Raw genomic sequence first — 17,647 nt, 5'->3', positions numbered from 1 at the left:
CTGCTCCACCATGGATAAGGGCAGCTGTATGAGTAGCTACTGCTCCACCATGGATAAGGGCAGCTGTATGAGTAGCTACTGCTCCACCACGGATAAAGGCAGCTGTATGAGTAGCTACTGCTCCACCATGGATAAGGGCAGCTGTATGAGTAGCTACTGCTCCACCACGGATAAGGGCAGCTGTATGAGTAGCTACTGCTCCACCATGGATAAGGGCAGCTGTATGAGTAGCTACTGCTCCACCATGGATAAGGGCAGCTATATGAGTAGCTACTGCTCCACCATGGATAAGGGCAGCTATATGAGTAGCTACTGCTCCACCACGGATAAGGGCAGCTATATGAGTAGCTACTGCTCCACCACGGATAAGGGCAGCTATATGAGTAGCTACTGCTCCACCATGGATAAGGGCAGCTATATGAGTAGCTACTGCTCCACCACGGATAAGGGCAGCTATATGAGTAGCTACTGCTCCACCATGGATAAGGGCAGCTATATGAGTAGCTACTGCTCCACCACGGATAAGGGCAGCTATATGAGTAGCTACTGCTCCACCATGGATAAGGGCAGCTATATGAGTAGCTACTGCTCCACCATGGATAAGGGCAGCTATATGAGTAGCTACTGCTCCACCACTGATAAGGGCAGCTATATGAGTAGCTACTGCTCCACCACGGATAAGGGCAGCTATATGAGTAGCTACTGCTCCACCATGGATAAGGGCAGCTATATGAGTAGCTACTGCTCCACCACGGATAAGGGCAGCTATATGAGTAGCTACTGCTCCACCACGGATAAGGGCAGCTCTTATACATTCGACAGCAAGACAAACAGATCATAGAAAGCAACAGAATCTGTGACTGGGAGCCTTTTGTTTCTAGCGTATGAAAGGAAGGGAGGAAAATGTCCCTGAGCACAGCACTATCCTTTCATCCGTCTGTCCTCTCTAGCGGGCTAGCCTGATCAGCGCGATGCTAGACGCTCCCGTACAAACCCCCTGTAGTCCGCTCACCTCCCCCCCCTCCTCCTCCTCTGTTGCTTTATCTGTCCTGAGCCCGAGCCTCTCCGCTCAGCCGCCACATACAATGTAAAAGTCTGCCTAATCAAATATGGGGCTGAGCAGAACCAACTTGAATTGCATTGCACCCATCCAGAATACTAGGGAGAGAGCTACCTATGGAGAATAAAGCAATACATGTATTGCAATCAATGTAATGATCGTTCACTAGGAGTTTCCATTGAAGGGTTTCATAGAGTGGATGTGTGAGAATGAGAATAGCTTAGCGTGTGGAGACAATCAGAAGACTATTGAGAAAGACCGGTTGATAATGAGGCACCCCTCTGGATGCAGTGTTGCCAACTGAGGGGGTTAAAGGTTGAGGAAAAGGTTGAAGGTTTAAAACCCAGTTACATATTCAAGGCAGTGTTAGAGATCAACTTTGGAAAATACTAACAGTTGAGAACACCATTGTAGAGGCAAACCGGCTTTTTAATATGGATATAGTTCATATCACTGATTTGCATTGATATAAAGCAACACATATTATAAACCCTCAATAATCAAATAATATTGTCAGAGTTACATTGATGTTGTCATGACAGACAGTAAGTCAATCAATCTCCTGAACTCATCTTGTCTTTCAGGTCATAGTGAGATGAGAATACTACATGCATAACCACACATTACTTCAGTCTTTCTGTTGGCAACAGGTTGTGAGTTCAGGTTGGTTTCTGTTATGGGGCCTCCCTTGCTCTATGGTGTTATGAATACTGGGATTGTCCTCTGGTGTCTGTCAGCACTTGAAGCATGTTGAGAGAGGAGGACAGAACCTTTTTACCCCACTGGAGAGATGAGATGGGCCCAATAGGACTCTGGAAAGGCTAACTGGGAACCACCAGACCGTAGGTCTTATATATATCCACTCAGTACTGGTACTCCCTGTATATAGGCAAGTGATTTTTACTCGTTATTGTTTTTGACTGTGTATTTATTCACTATTCATATATATATATACGTATATATACATATGTATATATATATATACATATTTATATATATGTGTGTATATATTTTTTTCTTGTTGGAAAAGGACCCGTAAGTAAGCATTTCACTTGTTTTCGAAGCATGTGACGAATAAAATGTGATTTGCTATTTGTCTAAAGCGATCCACTACTGGTAGTAGTAGAATGTCAAGTATCTGACCTTACCGACCTCAACGTCTAACATTACCAATATTAACAGTTAGGAATACCACCCAAACTACTGGTACCTGTTCAATAGGATTTTCCTGAGTTTACACATGATCAAAGTAAAATATGTCTATTCAAACCTATAGCCTTTCAAAGATCTCCTCCTTCAACCTTTTATCTGTGTCCTGGACTATATGAACTATATGAACCTCGGAGTTCAGGTTTAGGGTTAGGATGATGATCCCTGGCATGGGCACTGGGCAGCGAGAGGTCAGGGTGAGAGAAGGGTTAAGTATTTTTGTTGTGTTGATCTGTTGTGTTGTACGGTGAACCCTCCCAGCCCCTTTCCCCGGGGGCCCGTGGCCCTGGGCTGTTATAAATAGTCCCATGGGCTCTCCCTGCTCTGACAGAGAGGCTGAATGTCTGCAGGACATCCTTTTCTCTACTAACCACCAGCAGGGTTGGCATACCAACACTCCGCTCCACACAGACAGGACGAGCAGGGTTACCATATATACACACAGAGACCCACACTTCGCTCCACAAAGACACGACGAGCAGGGTTGGCATATAGACGCACAGAGACCCACACTCCGCTCCACACAGACAGGACGAGCAGGGTTGGCATATAGACGCACAGAGACCCACACTCCGCTCCACACAGACAGGACGAGCAGGGTTGGCATATAGACGCACAGAGACCCACACTCCGCTCCACACAGACAGGACGAGCAGGGTTGGCATATAGACGCACAGAGACCCACACTCCGCTCCACACAGACAGGACGCGGTTCTCTATAACTGAACTGAAAACAGCTTACAGAAAACAACATTGCAAATCATTGGAAGTCAGTAAAGTTAGTGACTCCTAGAGAGTTGCATGTGGAACTGTTGTTTACGTGCGGAAGCATCTTTAGGTTTAGGGGCCAATTTTGCTTTGAAGTTTGCTCTCTTTTTTTTTTATCTTACCTTGAAGGCATCACTGAGATAAGTCATTATTGATACGGTGATCAGAGCTAGCTCACTCTAAAGGAGAATACACATTTGGGGTAGCCATTTGGGCTAGCCTCTTGACTTTTTGGCCACCATGTGGGAGTTCCGGTCCATGTCGTTCTGGCGGGCGGTGTTCGCTGAGTTCTATGGCACCATGTTCTTTGTGTTCTTTGGTCTGGGGGCGGCTCTGCGCTGGACCACCGGGTCCCACAACGTTCTCCACGTGGCTTTCTGCTTCGGCCTGGCCGCTGCCACCCTCATCCAGTCCATCGGTCACATCAGTGGTGGACACATCAACCCGGCTGTCACCTTTGCCTACTTGATTGGCTCCCAGATGTCCCTGTTCCGCGCTGTCTTCTACATCGTGGCCCAGTGTCTGGGGGCGCTGGCTGGGGCCGCTGTGCTCTACTCGGTCACCCCCAACAACATGAGGGGCAACCTGGCACTCAACATGGTAAGATTAGCCAGAGAGAAAGAGGCAAAGCGAGAAGTTTTACTCTGCCCAAAATGTATCCACGAAAATAAGCCCACGAAGTGAGGTAAATGAGAGTGTCGAATTTGGTCAACACAAAAATGTATTGCTAATTTGCTACGTGACAGTAGTAATGGTTAGGTTGTTACGAATGCACTGATATATACATGGACGCATGAGGCATGAGGCAATTTTATTTTTTATGACTATCAGAGTAGTGTCTGTTGTCATAGAGACAGATAGAGGGCTTTTCCATTAAGGGATTCCACCATTTTAAAGTAGTCAACTGGGTGGGGATTCCTATGAGTTGGGAGCAATCAGTCAAAGAAGAAGAAAATAGAGTACTTTAAAATGGAGATGAGCCCATGCTGACGCTATGATGGCAGAGATGCAAAGATGAGTCCTCTATCTTTATGGCATGTTGTTCACACGTGTATCTGCTCTCTCATTGGCTAGAATTGTCCCACCTTATCTCGCCTCCTCCCATCTTTGAGGACAGTATTTCCATTGTTAGAGCTGTCAGTTGACTATCTTGTCAATATAATAGACAATCTTTGGACTACTTGACCCATGACAGGTGAATTCAGTTCAATTGAAATGGAATTGATCCCAACCCTGATAGGAAAGTATTTATCACACATTTCAGAGTTCCATTTTCATCTGCCATTTGAATGAATTAAATGAACTTGACAGGGGATAAAGAACATCTGTGTGTGTAACCACAATTAGGTGGTCTATTAGAATTTCCAATTCAGTCTTTCTAACATTGTGAGAATCAGACAATATAGCAACTCAGTTTAAAGGTCCTAATAGAAGGTCTGTGGCAGATGTGTTGGTTATATAACAGTCCAACAGTCTTTAATAAAACATGGCCAGGGTTGTGGATACTGTATTTCTTTTACAATGTTAGACGTTATGAATAGGTAATTATACAAAAACACCACTCTTTAGAATGCATGGACAATGTCAGATTTGCTAATGATCTTTTCTCCGTGAGCCATTTTGATGTGTTGAATGTTCAACCTGCTGATTGATTGATTGATTGATTGATTGATTGATTGATTGATTGATTGATTGATTGATTGATTGATTGATTGATTGATTGATTGACTGCTGAAGTTATTCACATCCGCCAGTGGAGCCGATATGACTTCCAAAAGTGAACTGGAACCATTCACTAAGCCGTGTTTGATCTCTGACCCCTTGACCAGCTGCAGCCAGGTATCAGCCTGGGCATGGCCACAACCGTGGAGGTGTTCCTCACCCTGCAGCTGGTTGTCTGCATCTTCGCTGTGACCGACGAGAGGCGTAACGGACGCCTGGGCTCTGCCGCCCTGGCCATCGGCTTCTCTGTTCTCATAGGACATCTGTTGGGGGTAAGACATATCACAAATATATCAAATATATATTTATAGACCATGGATTATATAGGGAATTGTATCGGGGTGAAAACGAGCTTAGACACAGGGTCAACTGGGATGAAGGTGGGGTAAGAGACATAGTCTTGGAGAGAGAGGCCATTATGACTCAACAATATGATCACAACAGCATATATAATAGACAAAAGCTGCCGATTTAGGTTTCGGTCAATTTAAATGATGAATGATTAGATGACGATGACAGAAGCAGTAAAACCTGATTAATCCATCCCTGATTAATCCACTGTTTTGATGTGGTTGGTCAGGACACGAGAGAGGGCAATTATGATGTTGACCACTGCATATTCTACACACTGCAACCTAAACATAACCCTGATCCACTGTCCTTCCTGTAGATGTACTATACCGGTACTGGAATGAACCCTGCCAGGTCCTTCGCCCCCGCTGTGCTGGTCAGAAAATTTGTCAACCACTGGGTAAGACCTTTTGTTCACACCTTATGAAGCCACAACATTTACGGCAAGTTAAAAACAAGTTACAATGTGTTGTTTGAAGTTTAGAACTGTGTAATGTGACATATCGCTAGATGAATTAATCAACACATCTCCCTCTCTCTCCCCCTCTCTCTCTCTCCCTCCCTATCTCACTCACTCTCTGTGTGTGTGTCTCTGTCTTCCTCTCTTCCCTCTATTTGTTCTGGTTCTGTGGCAGGTGTACTGGGTGGGTCCGATGATTGGCGGTGCTATGGGAGCTATTATCTATGATTTCATGCTGTTCCCCCGCATGCGCAGTCTCTCTGAGAGGATGGCCATCCTGAAGGGTACCAGGCCCCCAGAGGCTGAGAGCCAGCAAGACGCCAGAGGAGAGCCCATCGAGCTCAAGACTCAGGCCCTATAAGCCTGGTGAAAAGGGTTGGCTTTCTGAACTCCATATTCCCCTATTCTGTACACTATTCCCCTATTCTGTACAAATGGCATATATACACAAACCTCGTCCGAACCCTCAACCCTACCCAACACACATACACACACATTTCTCTTCCTCTCTAACCCACACACCCACATAGTACACAAAGACCACCACGACAACTCCACCTTTCTCACCCTCCTCATCCTTACTCTGCTGATCCAGAAACAGTACATGCTGAATTACTGGGCAGCCAAAGCTCTAACCCTCCTCCGACCTGTGAACTATGACCCCCTCCCCTCCTTGGACAGCAGGACAAAGATGGAGGGTAAGAAGAGGACTTAGTGGCCACTGAAGAAAGCACCCTGTGCGGCCTGTTGTGTAGGGAGTGGGTCTGTCCTGGCTGACCAGGTGGCTGTAACTGCTCAGGACAGGGGCATCTCTCTCTCTCTTCTTTTCTATCTATATTTTGTAGTCTGCTAGGAGTGTAGCTACAGTAGAGCAGTGAACTTCATGCTATTTCTATTTTTTAATGAAACTTCTGGTACCTGATGTGTATGTTATTATTATGCCCTTGAAGAATTTCTAGGGATTTTTTTTCAACTCTAGTTATATTTTCAAGTCATGCGTTGTGTTGTTTGTGCGTGTTTTAGGAGACCATTGTTATTATTATAATTTTTTTTCATTAACAATTCCTTTGTTCGTCATCATGCTGTTTTACAGTACGTAGTTTACCTTTATTTAACTAGGCAAGTCACTTATTTACAATGACAACCTACGGGGGAACAGTGGGTTGACTGTTCAGTGACACAACAACAGATTTGTACCTTGTTAGACTGCAGCCTATTCTAAGGGAAAGAAGCATCTTTTGTCCCCCTCTTCCTCAATGAAAGTTCTGATTCATTACTAGCAACATATTTAGAGTGCTCCCCTTTTGTTCAAAACCCCTTCAATTTTTAGCTGTCTTTTTAAAAATTGTTCTGTCTAATTGTAGACTGTCTCTTCTAGGGGAGCACAAACAGTCAGATTTATATGAAAATTAACACACACAAAAACTCAATCTCCATTTCTATTTAAACACATTATCTTGAAATTGTATATTATTTTTCATTTAGTATTACAAAATTCCACTTCTTTGACCTGATGTCTCTCAACTTTGACTTTTTACAGCCATGATAAGTGCCTGAAGACATAAAAGGGTTTCTACTGTATGCAGTTCAGTACCAGTATTATCTGTGCCAGACTGTTATGTTTTACTCTGTTTCTGGAATGCTGGGGGTTTTTCATTAAAGGTTTTGCTGTTACAGCGGTTTCATGTACAGGCGTGTGATAGCTGGATTGGCTTTTATTTTGTGTCATTTTACTCAAACCCTGACTGGCTTTGTCGTGTGGATCAAGCTTATTTTATTAGTTGATTGTAGATTATTTCTTATACATATCCTTTCAATCTCTCTTCTGTCTAGGCCGGGGAGAGGTTCTCTTCTCTCTCTAGGAGAGGTTCTCTTCTCTCTCTAGGAGAGGTTCTCTTCTCTCTCTATGAGGAGAGGTTCTCTTCTCTCTCTAGGAGGAGAGGTTCTCTTCTCTCTCTAGGAGGAGAGGTTCTCTTCTCTCTCTAGGAGGAGAGGTTCTCTTCTCTCGGAGGAGGAGAGGTTCTCTTCTCTCTCTAGGAGGAGAGGTTCTCTTCTCTCTCTAGGAGGAGAGGTTCTCTTCTCTCGGAGGAGGAGAGGTTCTCTTCTCTCTCTAGGAGGAGAGGTTCTCTTCTCTCTCTAGGTGGAGAGGTTCTCTTCTCTCTTGGAGGAGAGGTTCTCGTATCTCTAGGGGGAGAGATCCTCGTATCTCTCTAGGGGGAGAGGTTCTCGTCTCTCTAGGGGGAGAGGTTCTCGTATCTCTCTAGGAGGAGAGGTTCTCTTCTCTCTCTAGGTGGAGAGGTTCTCTTCTCTCTTGGAGGAGAGGTTCTCGTATCTCTAGGGGGAGAGGTTCTCGTATCTCTAGGGGTAGAGGTTCTCGTATCTCTCTAGGAGGAGAGGTTCTCGTCTCTCTAGGAGGAGAGATTCCCGTCTCTCTAGGAGGAGAGGTTCTCATCTCTCTCTAGGAGGAGAGGTTCTCTTCTCTCACTAGGTGGAGAGTTTCTCTTCTCTCTCTAGGAGGAGAGGTTCTCTTCTCTCACTAGGTGGAGAGTTTCTCTTCTCTCTCTAGGAGAGTTTCTCTCTCGAGGAGGAGAGATTCTCTTCTCTTTCTAGGAGAAGTGGTTCTCACCTGTCTCTAGGGGGAGGGGGGTCGGTTTAAGGTCTGTTTTTCCCTCCAAACTCAGGTTCTTATAACCTGGTTGCTGATCTGTTTGTGTTATGTTGCCATTAATTTAGCAAGACATCACAAATAGATCTGAAACCAGGCTATGGTTCTTATACCTGGTGGGTAAAAACAGAGGCAAAAAAGAGAGAGGATCGTGTTAACTGAGGCGACTAAATGCTTTAACTTTGTGTTACTGTCTGGGTGAGGATGTGAGGTAAACTCAACGTGCACTAGTATGCCCCCCCCCCCCCCCGATTCCTTGGTCCCCCTCTTCCCTCCATTCCTGCTTTACCCCCCTTCCTCCTCCCTCTGTTTACAAGGCGGACATTTTGTGTTCTGATCTAATGATGACAGGACAGTTGATGGGATGGAGGGAGGGGTCCTGCATCGTTGAACCAGCTCATTGTGCTGTTACACCCCCTTTCCGTTTCCAATGTTTGGTAGAGAAGTAAACTGAACCAGACATGTAAACTGATTCTCCTTTTTACATTCACTTTTATTCTGCTTGATTCCCCCAGCGATGGATATAATAGGTTTCCTTACTTTTTTAAATTAAAATAATGATGCTTGTATTCCATTGAAAAGCTTTGTGATTTACAGTGTACATTTTTTTTTTTACCATGATTGTTGAAACTGGATAGATAGACAATATAATTTAAAAGCTATACAATTTCTCCTCTTTGACCATTTAGTTATGAAAGGTATGGGGAAAATATGTAATAACCATACGCTTAGATCCTATCAATAACATATTTTTACTTTAATAATCAGAGAATCCTGGATTTATAATTTTTATGCTAAAAACATCCTAAAATTCAGATTTTTCTGTCTTTGTCTGTTTTCTTCTAGATTGAACTGTAGAAAAGAACACTGGAACAGTTTTAGGTTCATTATTACCAATGGGGTGACAGGTGTGCCATTCAGTCACAACATATTTTCCTTGCATCTGCATAATATACATTATTTCTTATCCAATTGTTTGTCAAATTTAACCCAAATATAAATGTGATAGAACTCCATGGACAGGGAAATTACATTTATGTATATTAACAAATTCAAAAAATATGTGGAATTAATGGTTTGTGCATAATTATTTGAAAAGGAGAATATTACAACACAAAAGCCCCAATCAGCAGAATCGAGTGTTTACTCATTTTAGTCCGTGAATGGTGAGCAGTGCCGACATTTAGCATGCTCCTAAACTGAACCAACAATCATTTTGTTTAGAGGAAATTAAAACTTCAAGTGGGACTGTCCAAAAGGTACATTCTCTGGCAGAACATATTGCTATGTTGGTTTCTAATCTGTATAGATGCTCCTGTGTAATATCCAATGATGTATCAATGGTTATATCTGGGTATGAAGCCATGGTATATAGACCATCAACACCACCTGGTGGTCATAGCATGTACTAGCATTCAACAGACATTCTCACATGCTGTAATAACAGATGACCCTTGTTCATGTTGTCTTGCCCTTTATATCCCTTTAATCTGTTTAGGTCAAAGATATATTATTCTCACTACGTGCCAAGATACTTTTTAAACCGAACAACAACAACTTAGTCAGAGACAGTTTATTAGAAATATGTGGAGAAATTCTCACCGCATTTAAACTGATATTTCATCAACATGATCTACGATATAGGTTGGCGAAACCTAGTAGTGCATCTGTTTTAACGCGTGCATGTATTTTTTTTGTACTGCGAGTTTAAATTAAACTTGGTAATTTAATGACAAGTTCTTTTTGTTGCGTTTCTGCACCCCTTTGAATGTAGAAGAAATAAATCATTTGCTGCTTGTTTTATACAAAACAGCATGCAACAAATACAGAGTTAACCAACGGTATATACTTTTAAAATGTTCTGTATGTACGATGTTAACTAAAGCAAAAGCATCCTTGCAAAATGTGATTGAAAGGTTTTTCAATTATAACTTACAATTTATGCTCTACTGTAAAATAAGTTTAACATGCATATTTCATTCATTCATTTCTCATACCTTTCCAGATGTTAACGTACATTGAGAAAATATTTGTTCCGAGCTAAAAACTTGTTTCAATACATTAAGAAAAATAAAACAAAATGTACAGTACGAACAAAATGGGACATTTCTCACTAAAAAAAAGAAACAACTTTATTGAAAATAGGCAGTTGTTTTAAAACATGTTTTTTCTTCGGTTAGAATTTACAATTATGTTGATATTCAATACGTAACCTCACTGACGTTATTAAATAAAAAGGTGGAGAGTAACTTTCAGACTATCCCATCAGAGCAGGGCCACATTCAGTAGGAAAACATTGTTAAACGTTACAGATTGAAATACGATGAGCCGACACGATTCCTTCATTCTACATGTCAGTGGCACCTTAGTTCTACATGACGTAATTCTATCTGAAAGTTCCATAACACTGTTCCTTGCTGAAGTCACCCCTGGTTGTTAAGTTAAAGCACGGTATAACTGAACCCCACAGCACATCATGGAAACAACTGAATTGTCCATGCAGAATTAGAACAGCAAAGCACAGCACTAAGACATTGGTTGGAGAATGCTCTGCTGCGATGCCATGACGACAGATAGTCTCTCCTCAGTGAGGTTCCTCTGACGTGTTTGGAAAACTGCTGATATTTCCTCCTTTTTCAAATATGGCTACCAACTCAACTCGTCTCTCTCTTCAACCGACCTTTGAGGCTTTCATTTCTTGTCATCGGTTACAGACTTTATATGCACCATTACTCCAGGTCTGGCATCTCTGAAAAAATTACAAATATTAAAATGTAATAAAGATTAAAAAAGGTAAAAAGCTAATCTACAAAGTCTACAACATGGCTCATGTGTGGATGGTATGAGACTTATGAACAACTTTCCAATGAAATGCACCATGAAAATGCTATAGAAATTGGCTGCTTGCGTTTAACCATGTGCTAAAATGATATCACAACTTACTTTCATCATCGCTGTCGTGCTGGAAATAAAAACAATTTGAGATTCAGTGTCAAAACTGGAAAACTCAACAGAGCAAGAAAGCAAGTAGTTTCTCTTGCAGCCACCGTATATAGTACACTGGTAAATGTTTGCATTTGCCTTGATATATTTGCTGTAAAATGAATTTAGATGACAGAAAATAAACACAGACCTCTTCGAGACCTTCCATACCACCCATGCCCAGATCTGGCATGCCGTCTTCTCCTCCCATCGTATTCATCATCTGAAAATAAGCAACAATCATTGTTTCAACATAAAAATATATATAATTTAACACATTTAAAACATTACACACTTTGTGCAACGTGACATGCTTGCCTCTGAGAACTTGTCGAAACTGGACAGATCCTCATCAGAATCATCTTCCCAGTCTTTCCAGTTGTTGAAGTCGACACCCAGCCATTGAAACTGTGAGAAAGAAAACAAGACATCCCAAATCAAAATTACTTTAACCAACATTAAAGACAAAATGCCCTTCTTATGTGATCTGAGCCTATCCAAAGCGTCTCAGGGTAGGGGTGCTAATCAGTTTGGCCTTTTAGGAATAAGATACATGGATGGGAGGCCCAGAAATACAGGGCAGAAAAAGTAAGGTAGAATACGTAGTATTGCACATTGAAACAGTTCCTACTTTTGCCTTGTCTTTTGTTAACCGTGGCCATGCTCTTCCTGCCTCTGCTTTCTTCAGACAACACAACACTGATCTGTCTGTACGTTTGTGCTTCGATGCCTGTAACGAGAGGAAGAGAGATAATCGGTATATTACAAGCCGATTTAACATCCAGGTCATTGCAGCGGTTTTTCTGGGTCATTGCAGATAGTGATTCTGCAGCTAAATGAAAAACATACTTACATTGGGATCAATTGAGTCGAAAAGGTCCAATTCATTATGGTGTTTGAGGGTTTCAATCCCACCAACACAACTGAAAAGACAAAGTAAAATAGGGTCAATAAGACAGTAAGGGCCAATAAGATTGATCTTATTCATGGGCTAAAAGGAAGATGATGGTTTTTATTCCAGGATTAGGTTTTAATCTGTGTCCAGGAAACTGCCCCCCCCCCCCACCCCAAGTGCCTCTGCAGTAGGCCTAATTTATAGACAGCTCACAATTTAGCCTAAAATCAGTCTCACTTAAACTACAGTGTGTACCGGGTGAAGTAGCTTACCGGAAATCAAGTTTTGATTTTTCAAACTTCACTTGTAGATCTTTGCTGTCTTCTACCAGGAACTCAATAAAGACAGAGTCCCTTCTGTCGTACCACTTCGCTGTTGCTGGCTGCCTATAGGACGTTAGAGAAAACTGATTAGTCCGATACAAAGCAGTGATCAATGTCTTCTAGTTTTTGATTATGAAATCCATCCATCCATATTTGGGAAACTGCACCCCATCATTATAGCCTGGGTACCAGATTGTTTAGCCAACAGTCCACTCTATGTACTCTGTGTCATTATGCCAAATGTTTAGCATGACAGGGAGTGGCGAGGAGAATGATAGTTTAACAGAGTTACCAAGACTACCATCATTAGGGAATAGGGGATACATTTATGAAGGGATCAAATGTGGGAAGGATAGGGGGCTTGTTCCATCTATATATCACTCTGGTTCCAGCCATTCATTATAGATGCAAAACTGAATAATGTGCCACTTAGAAAGCTGTCTACTCATCTGCTACATGCATGGTGAAACAGAAAGCATACACATTTGCTTTAAGCATTGATTAGCTAGCTACGGTAATATTGTTTGGTTCATTCAGACACTATACATCAGGAACATTAATTTATTAGCTGGAGTGTAGCTCCACCCATCAACTTTATTTAATCCAAGGTCATACTTGTCAGGTGGCTCACTGTCACTGGTCTCAAGGGATAAGGCTTCCTTGAATTCAGTGATTTGATGGCCAAGTCTAATTGGTATTATTGGCTAACCAGCTCCGACACCCTTCCATATATCAATTCATGAGCTAGCTAGCAGGCCACATGGAATGTCATGAAACTCCAACTAACAAGCCAGTAGCTAAGAGCCAATTCGCAAGGAAATGGCTCGCTAATACCAATTTATATGGCTCTAGCTAAAACTAGCTAGTCCACGTGATTAAGGAATAACTTGAATAACTAGCTAGCTATGAAGCCAAGACTCCGCCTGGTATTATTACTAAAGTATCACTATGGCTCGTGATGATATGGACGAGTATCATTGCGCGAGTGTAAAGCCGACATTTCGACTAGTGTAAACTCACAAGCGCGCCATTCATTCCCACATCGTCCCCATACATATGGAACATAGAGCAGGCCTAGCGAGTTAGTTAGCTACATTTGGCACCCGCTAGCAAGCTAGAACATTAACGTTGCATTTCTGTGTCCCATGGACAATATGGAAACTATCATTGCAGCGTTGCTATACACGTATAAAAGGTGTGGGCATGCCAGACACAGCCAGCCCTAGTTAAACGCTGATTAAGCTTGAAGCTAGCTAGCAAGCTACCCCGCATTTCCAAGAATATGCATCCCATGCATTGCACGCTAACGTTAGCTCCCTCCTACCCCCGTTCCACACGTACATCTCTTGCTATCTATTTCTTCCCACTCCAGACCGCAGTATTAACCACGATGTGTTGTTGGAAATTCTCTTCTGTAGCGAAAAACAACAGGGCAAAATGTAAATATCAATCCTAGACCAGTAACTGCTTTTCCTCGTTGTGCGCAATGACGCATCTAGAATCAAGTCACCGTGGCCTCGCTCGCGCAGTCCGAAAGAAGTTTCTGGATCTTTCGCTCGTGCAGGGACAAGTCTCTTGCACGCGCTTTACCTGAAGTAAGCTACGCTGTTACGGTGGCATCACACACACACACCACACACAGAGAGAGTTGATCTGTATAATAATAAAAAAAGAGTTGATCTCTATCACATAATGTCAACTATTTCCCCTGTATAACACCAGTATGAACAGGCGTTACTGGCAGGGTTGTAGTGCTGCTGGAGCGCAAGGAGTGGCGCACCCTTACTTTTTTTCAATCTAAGAATACACTGAGCTGGTAAAACTATTTCTGGAAAATTAATTCTGATAAATAATTCTAAATAAATGTAATTACCACTAAAATCCCATGAAAAACGATAGAATGACAAACCAAATAAGTATGTATAGCAGCCTAGAGGTACAGTGCCTTCAGAAAGTATTCATACCGCTTGATTTATTCCACACGTTGTTGTGTTACAGCCTGAATTCAAAATGGATGAAATACAATTAAAAAAAGCTCACCCATCTACAGTCGTGGCCAAAAGTTTTGAGAATGACACAAATATTAATTTCCACAAAGTTTGCTGCTTCAGTGTTTTTAGATATTTTTTTTGTCAGATGTTACTATGGAATACTGAAGTATAATTACAAGCATTTCATAAGTGTCAAATGCTTTTATTGACAATTACATGAGGTTGATGCAAAGAGTCAATATTTGCAGTGTTGACTCTTCTTTTTTCAAGACCTCTGCAATCCACCCTGCTGTCAATTAACTTCTGGGCCACATCCTGTCTGATGGCAGCCCATTCTTGCATAATCAATGCTTGGAGTTTGTCAGAATTTGTGGGTTTTTGTTTGTCCACCCGCCTCTTGAGGATTGACCACAAGTTCTCAATGGGATTAAGGTCTGGGGAGTTTCCTGGCCATGGACCCAAAATATCTATATTTCACTTTTGTCTTTTGGCAAGGTGCTCAATCATGCTGGAAAAGGCATTGTTCGTCACCAAACTGTTGCTGGATGGTTGGGAGAAGTTGTTCTCTGAGGATGTGTTGGTACCATTCTTTATTCAAGGCTGTGTTCTTAGGCAAAATTGTGAGTGAGCCCACTCCCTTGGTTGAGAAGCAACCCCACACATGAATGGTCTCAGGATGCTTTACTGTTGGCATGACACAGGACTGATGGTAGCGCTCACCTTGTCTTCTCCGGACCAGCTTTTTCCGGATTCTCCCAAAAATTGGAAAGGTGATTCATCAGAGAAAATTACTTTACCCCAGTCCTCAGCCGTCCAATCCCTGTACCTTTTGCAGAATATCAGTCTGTCCCTGATGTTTTTCCTGGAGAAGTGGCTTCTTTGCTGCCCTTCTTGACACCAGGCCATCCTCCAAAAGCCTTCTCCTCACTGTGCGTGCAGATGCACTCACACCTGCCTGCTGCCATTCCTGAGCAAGCTCTGTACTGGTGGTGCCCAGATCCCGCAGCTGAATCAACTTTAGGAGACGGTCCTGGTGCTTGCTGGAATTTATTGGGCACCCTGAAGCCTTCTTCACAACAATTGAACCGCTCTCCTTAAAGTTCTTGATGATCCGATAAATAGTTGATTTGTGCAATTGTGCTGGCAGCAATATCCTTGCCTGTGAAGCCCTTTTTGTGTAAAGCAATGATGATGGCACATGTTTCCTGGCAGGTAACCATGGTTGACCGAGGAAGAACAATGATTCCAAGCATCACCCTCCTTTTGAAGCTTCCAATCTGTTATTCTAACTCAATCAGCCTGACAGAGTGATTTCCAGCCTTGTCCTCGTCAACACTCACACCTGTGTTAACGAGAGAATCACTGACATGTCAGCTGGTCCTTTTCTGGCAGGGCTGAAATGCAGTGCAAATGTTTTTTTGCGATTCAGTTCATTTGCATGGCAAAGAGGGACTTTTCAATTAATTGCAATTCATCTGATCACTCTTCATAACATTCTGGAGTATATGCAAATTGCCATCATCCAAACTGAGGCAGCAGACTTTGTGAAATTGTATATTTGTGTCATTCTCAAAACTTTTGGCCACGACTGTACACACAGTACCCCATAATGACAAATCTATTGAAAATTAAATACAGAAATGTCTCATTTTCATAGGTATTCATGTCCCCTGAGTCAAAACTTTGTAGAGGCACCTTTGACAGCTATTACTGTGAGTCTTTCTGGGTAAGTCTTTAAGAGTTTTCCACACCTGGAACGTTTGCTCATTATTATTTTTTTAATTCTTCAATCTCTGTCAAATTGGTTGTTGATCATTGCTAGACAACCATGTTCAGATCTTGCCATATATGTTTAAGTAGATTTCAGTCAAAACTGTAAGTCAGCCACTCAGGAATATTCACTGTCTTCTTGGTAAGCCACTCCAGTGTAGACCAGGTACTGACTGTTACTTGTGATTTTGACCACCCCTTTGTTCAGGGGCACATTATTCCATTTCTGTTAGTCACGTCTGTGGAACTTGTTCAGTTTATGTCTCAGTTGTTGAATCTTATGCTCATACAAATATTTTCACATGTTCAATTTTCTGAAAATAAACATAGTTGACAGTGAGAGGACGTTTCTTTTTTTGCTGAGTTTGTATGCAAATAAATATGAATTGATAGTTCACCGCTCGTTTTCTTTTATTCTGTAATAGGCTTTATTGTAACCATGTGTTCAAGCTCATCAAATGGAAGTTGAATGATACACCGTAGTGTAAGCTACAATTAAATGCCTACTCGCTTCTAAAGCTCTCCTCGTGCAATGATAAACTATATGTATTTGTATTTACATTAGGCTACAGCCTAGAAATAGCTATATACCACGTAGTCGTAGTACTATTAATGCAAATTATTGTTTGTTCCTGAAATGGCCGAAAAGCACCACAAGCTGGTTCAGCTTTTAACATCATTGCACGACACTGGCGCTATCCTTCAGCGCCACAAGCTGGTTCAGCTTTTAACACCATTGCACGACACTGGCGCTATCCTTCAGTGCCACAAGCTGGTTCAGCTTTTAACACCATTGCACGACACTGTCCTTTCAGCACCACGAAGGGGGCTCCAATCGCTTAAAACACTTGAATATCTGTATGATAATCCCACTCATCATTTCTTACTACAAATAGAAAATTCTCACAATTGTGCTCGTTTACTAAAGTTACAACCAAGCTGAATCAATGTCATGCAAGATCACATAACTAATCATTTTCATTTTTAGATAAAACACAAGCGCATAGCACAGTAGGCCTAGAACTTTACTATTACACCAAAAACACCTAATTCAGGAGATTTTAAGATGGTTAGTTGAGCCAGATTTGTAGCTTCTTTTTTTCCCTTCTCATGCACCAGGGCTGGATATAAACTTTAATTGAAACAAAATACAAGGCTAATAGTTTAACATCATCTGCTGTAGTTCTCACAGAACAGTAATTAAAGGACATTAAATTCATATTCCCATGAAACTCAAGAGCGGCGCAGCTGTCTAAGGCACCGCATCTCAGTGCTAGAGGCATCACTACAGACCCTGGCTCGATTCCGGGATGTATCACAACTGGCCAATGATTGCGAGTCCCATAGGGAAGCGCACAATTGTCCCAGCGTTGTCTGTGTTAGGGTAGGGGTTTGGTAGGCAGTCATTTTAAATAAGAATTTGTTCTTAACTGACTTGCCTGGTTAAATAA

At 42.1% G+C, this 17,647-nt stretch overlaps 2 protein-coding genes across 2 annotated transcripts; one reads left to right on the top strand and one right to left on the bottom strand.

Annotated features, from left to right (window-relative positions):
- The first annotated feature begins 2,591 nt into the window (after positions 1 to 2,591).
- On the top strand, positions 2,592 to 7,259 carry LOC124032313 (lens fiber major intrinsic protein-like). Its single transcript, XM_046344621.1, has 4 exons — positions 2,592 to 3,637; positions 4,867 to 5,031; positions 5,430 to 5,510; positions 5,746 to 7,259. Exons 1-4 carry the CDS (start codon positions 3,278 to 3,280, stop codon positions 5,929 to 5,931), a joined length of 792 nt encoding a protein of 263 aa, XP_046200577.1. The 5' UTR covers positions 2,592 to 3,277; the 3' UTR covers positions 5,932 to 7,259.
- Positions 7,260 to 10,334: 3,075 nt separating this feature from the next.
- Positions 10,335 to 14,050, bottom strand: LOC124032312 (prostaglandin E synthase 3-like). The gene is made up of 8 exons (XM_046344620.1): positions 13,777 to 14,050; positions 12,385 to 12,498; positions 12,071 to 12,140; positions 11,849 to 11,947; positions 11,536 to 11,625; positions 11,369 to 11,440; positions 11,179 to 11,197; positions 10,335 to 10,984 (listed from the first exon to the last, which is right to left on the bottom strand). Coding segments are annotated over exons 1-8 (486 nt in total). The 5' UTR covers positions 13,779 to 14,050; the 3' UTR covers positions 10,335 to 10,964.
- Positions 14,051 to 17,647: the final 3,597 nt, after the last annotated feature.

Source organism: Oncorhynchus gorbuscha, linkage group LG03 (assembly GCF_021184085.1).
Source record: "Oncorhynchus gorbuscha isolate QuinsamMale2020 ecotype Even-year linkage group LG03, OgorEven_v1.0, whole genome shotgun sequence".
NCBI classification, from domain to species: Eukaryota; Metazoa; Chordata; class Actinopteri; order Salmoniformes; family Salmonidae; genus Oncorhynchus; species Oncorhynchus gorbuscha.
This window is presented reverse-complemented; position numbering and strand designations above follow the sequence as displayed.

What these genes read in the sequence shown, in the direction of transcription:
- LOC124032313 (XM_046344621.1), top strand. Translation starts at nt 3,278, where the DNA reads ATGTGGGAGTTCCGGTCCATGTCGTTCTGGCGGGCGGTGTTCGCTGAG. An exon ending in GCAACCTGGCACTCAACATG is followed by an intron (nt 3,638 to 4,866) that starts GTAAGATTAGCC and finishes CCCCTTGACCAG; the next exon opens with CTGCAGCCAGGTATCAGCCT. An exon ending in GAAAATTTGTCAACCACTGG is followed by an intron (nt 5,511 to 5,745) that starts GTAAGACCTTTT and finishes GTTCTGTGGCAG; the next exon opens with GTGTACTGGGTGGGTCCGAT.
- LOC124032312 (XM_046344620.1), bottom strand. An exon ending in AAATCAAAACTTGATTTCCG is followed by an intron (nt 12,141 to 12,384) that starts GTAAGCTACTTC and finishes TTGTCTTTTCAG; the next exon opens with TTGTGTTGGTGGGATTGAAA. An exon ending in GTTTCGACAAGTTCTCAGAG is followed by an intron (nt 11,441 to 11,535) that starts GCAAGCATGTCA and finishes GCTTATTTTCAG; the next exon opens with ATGATGAATACGATGGGAGG.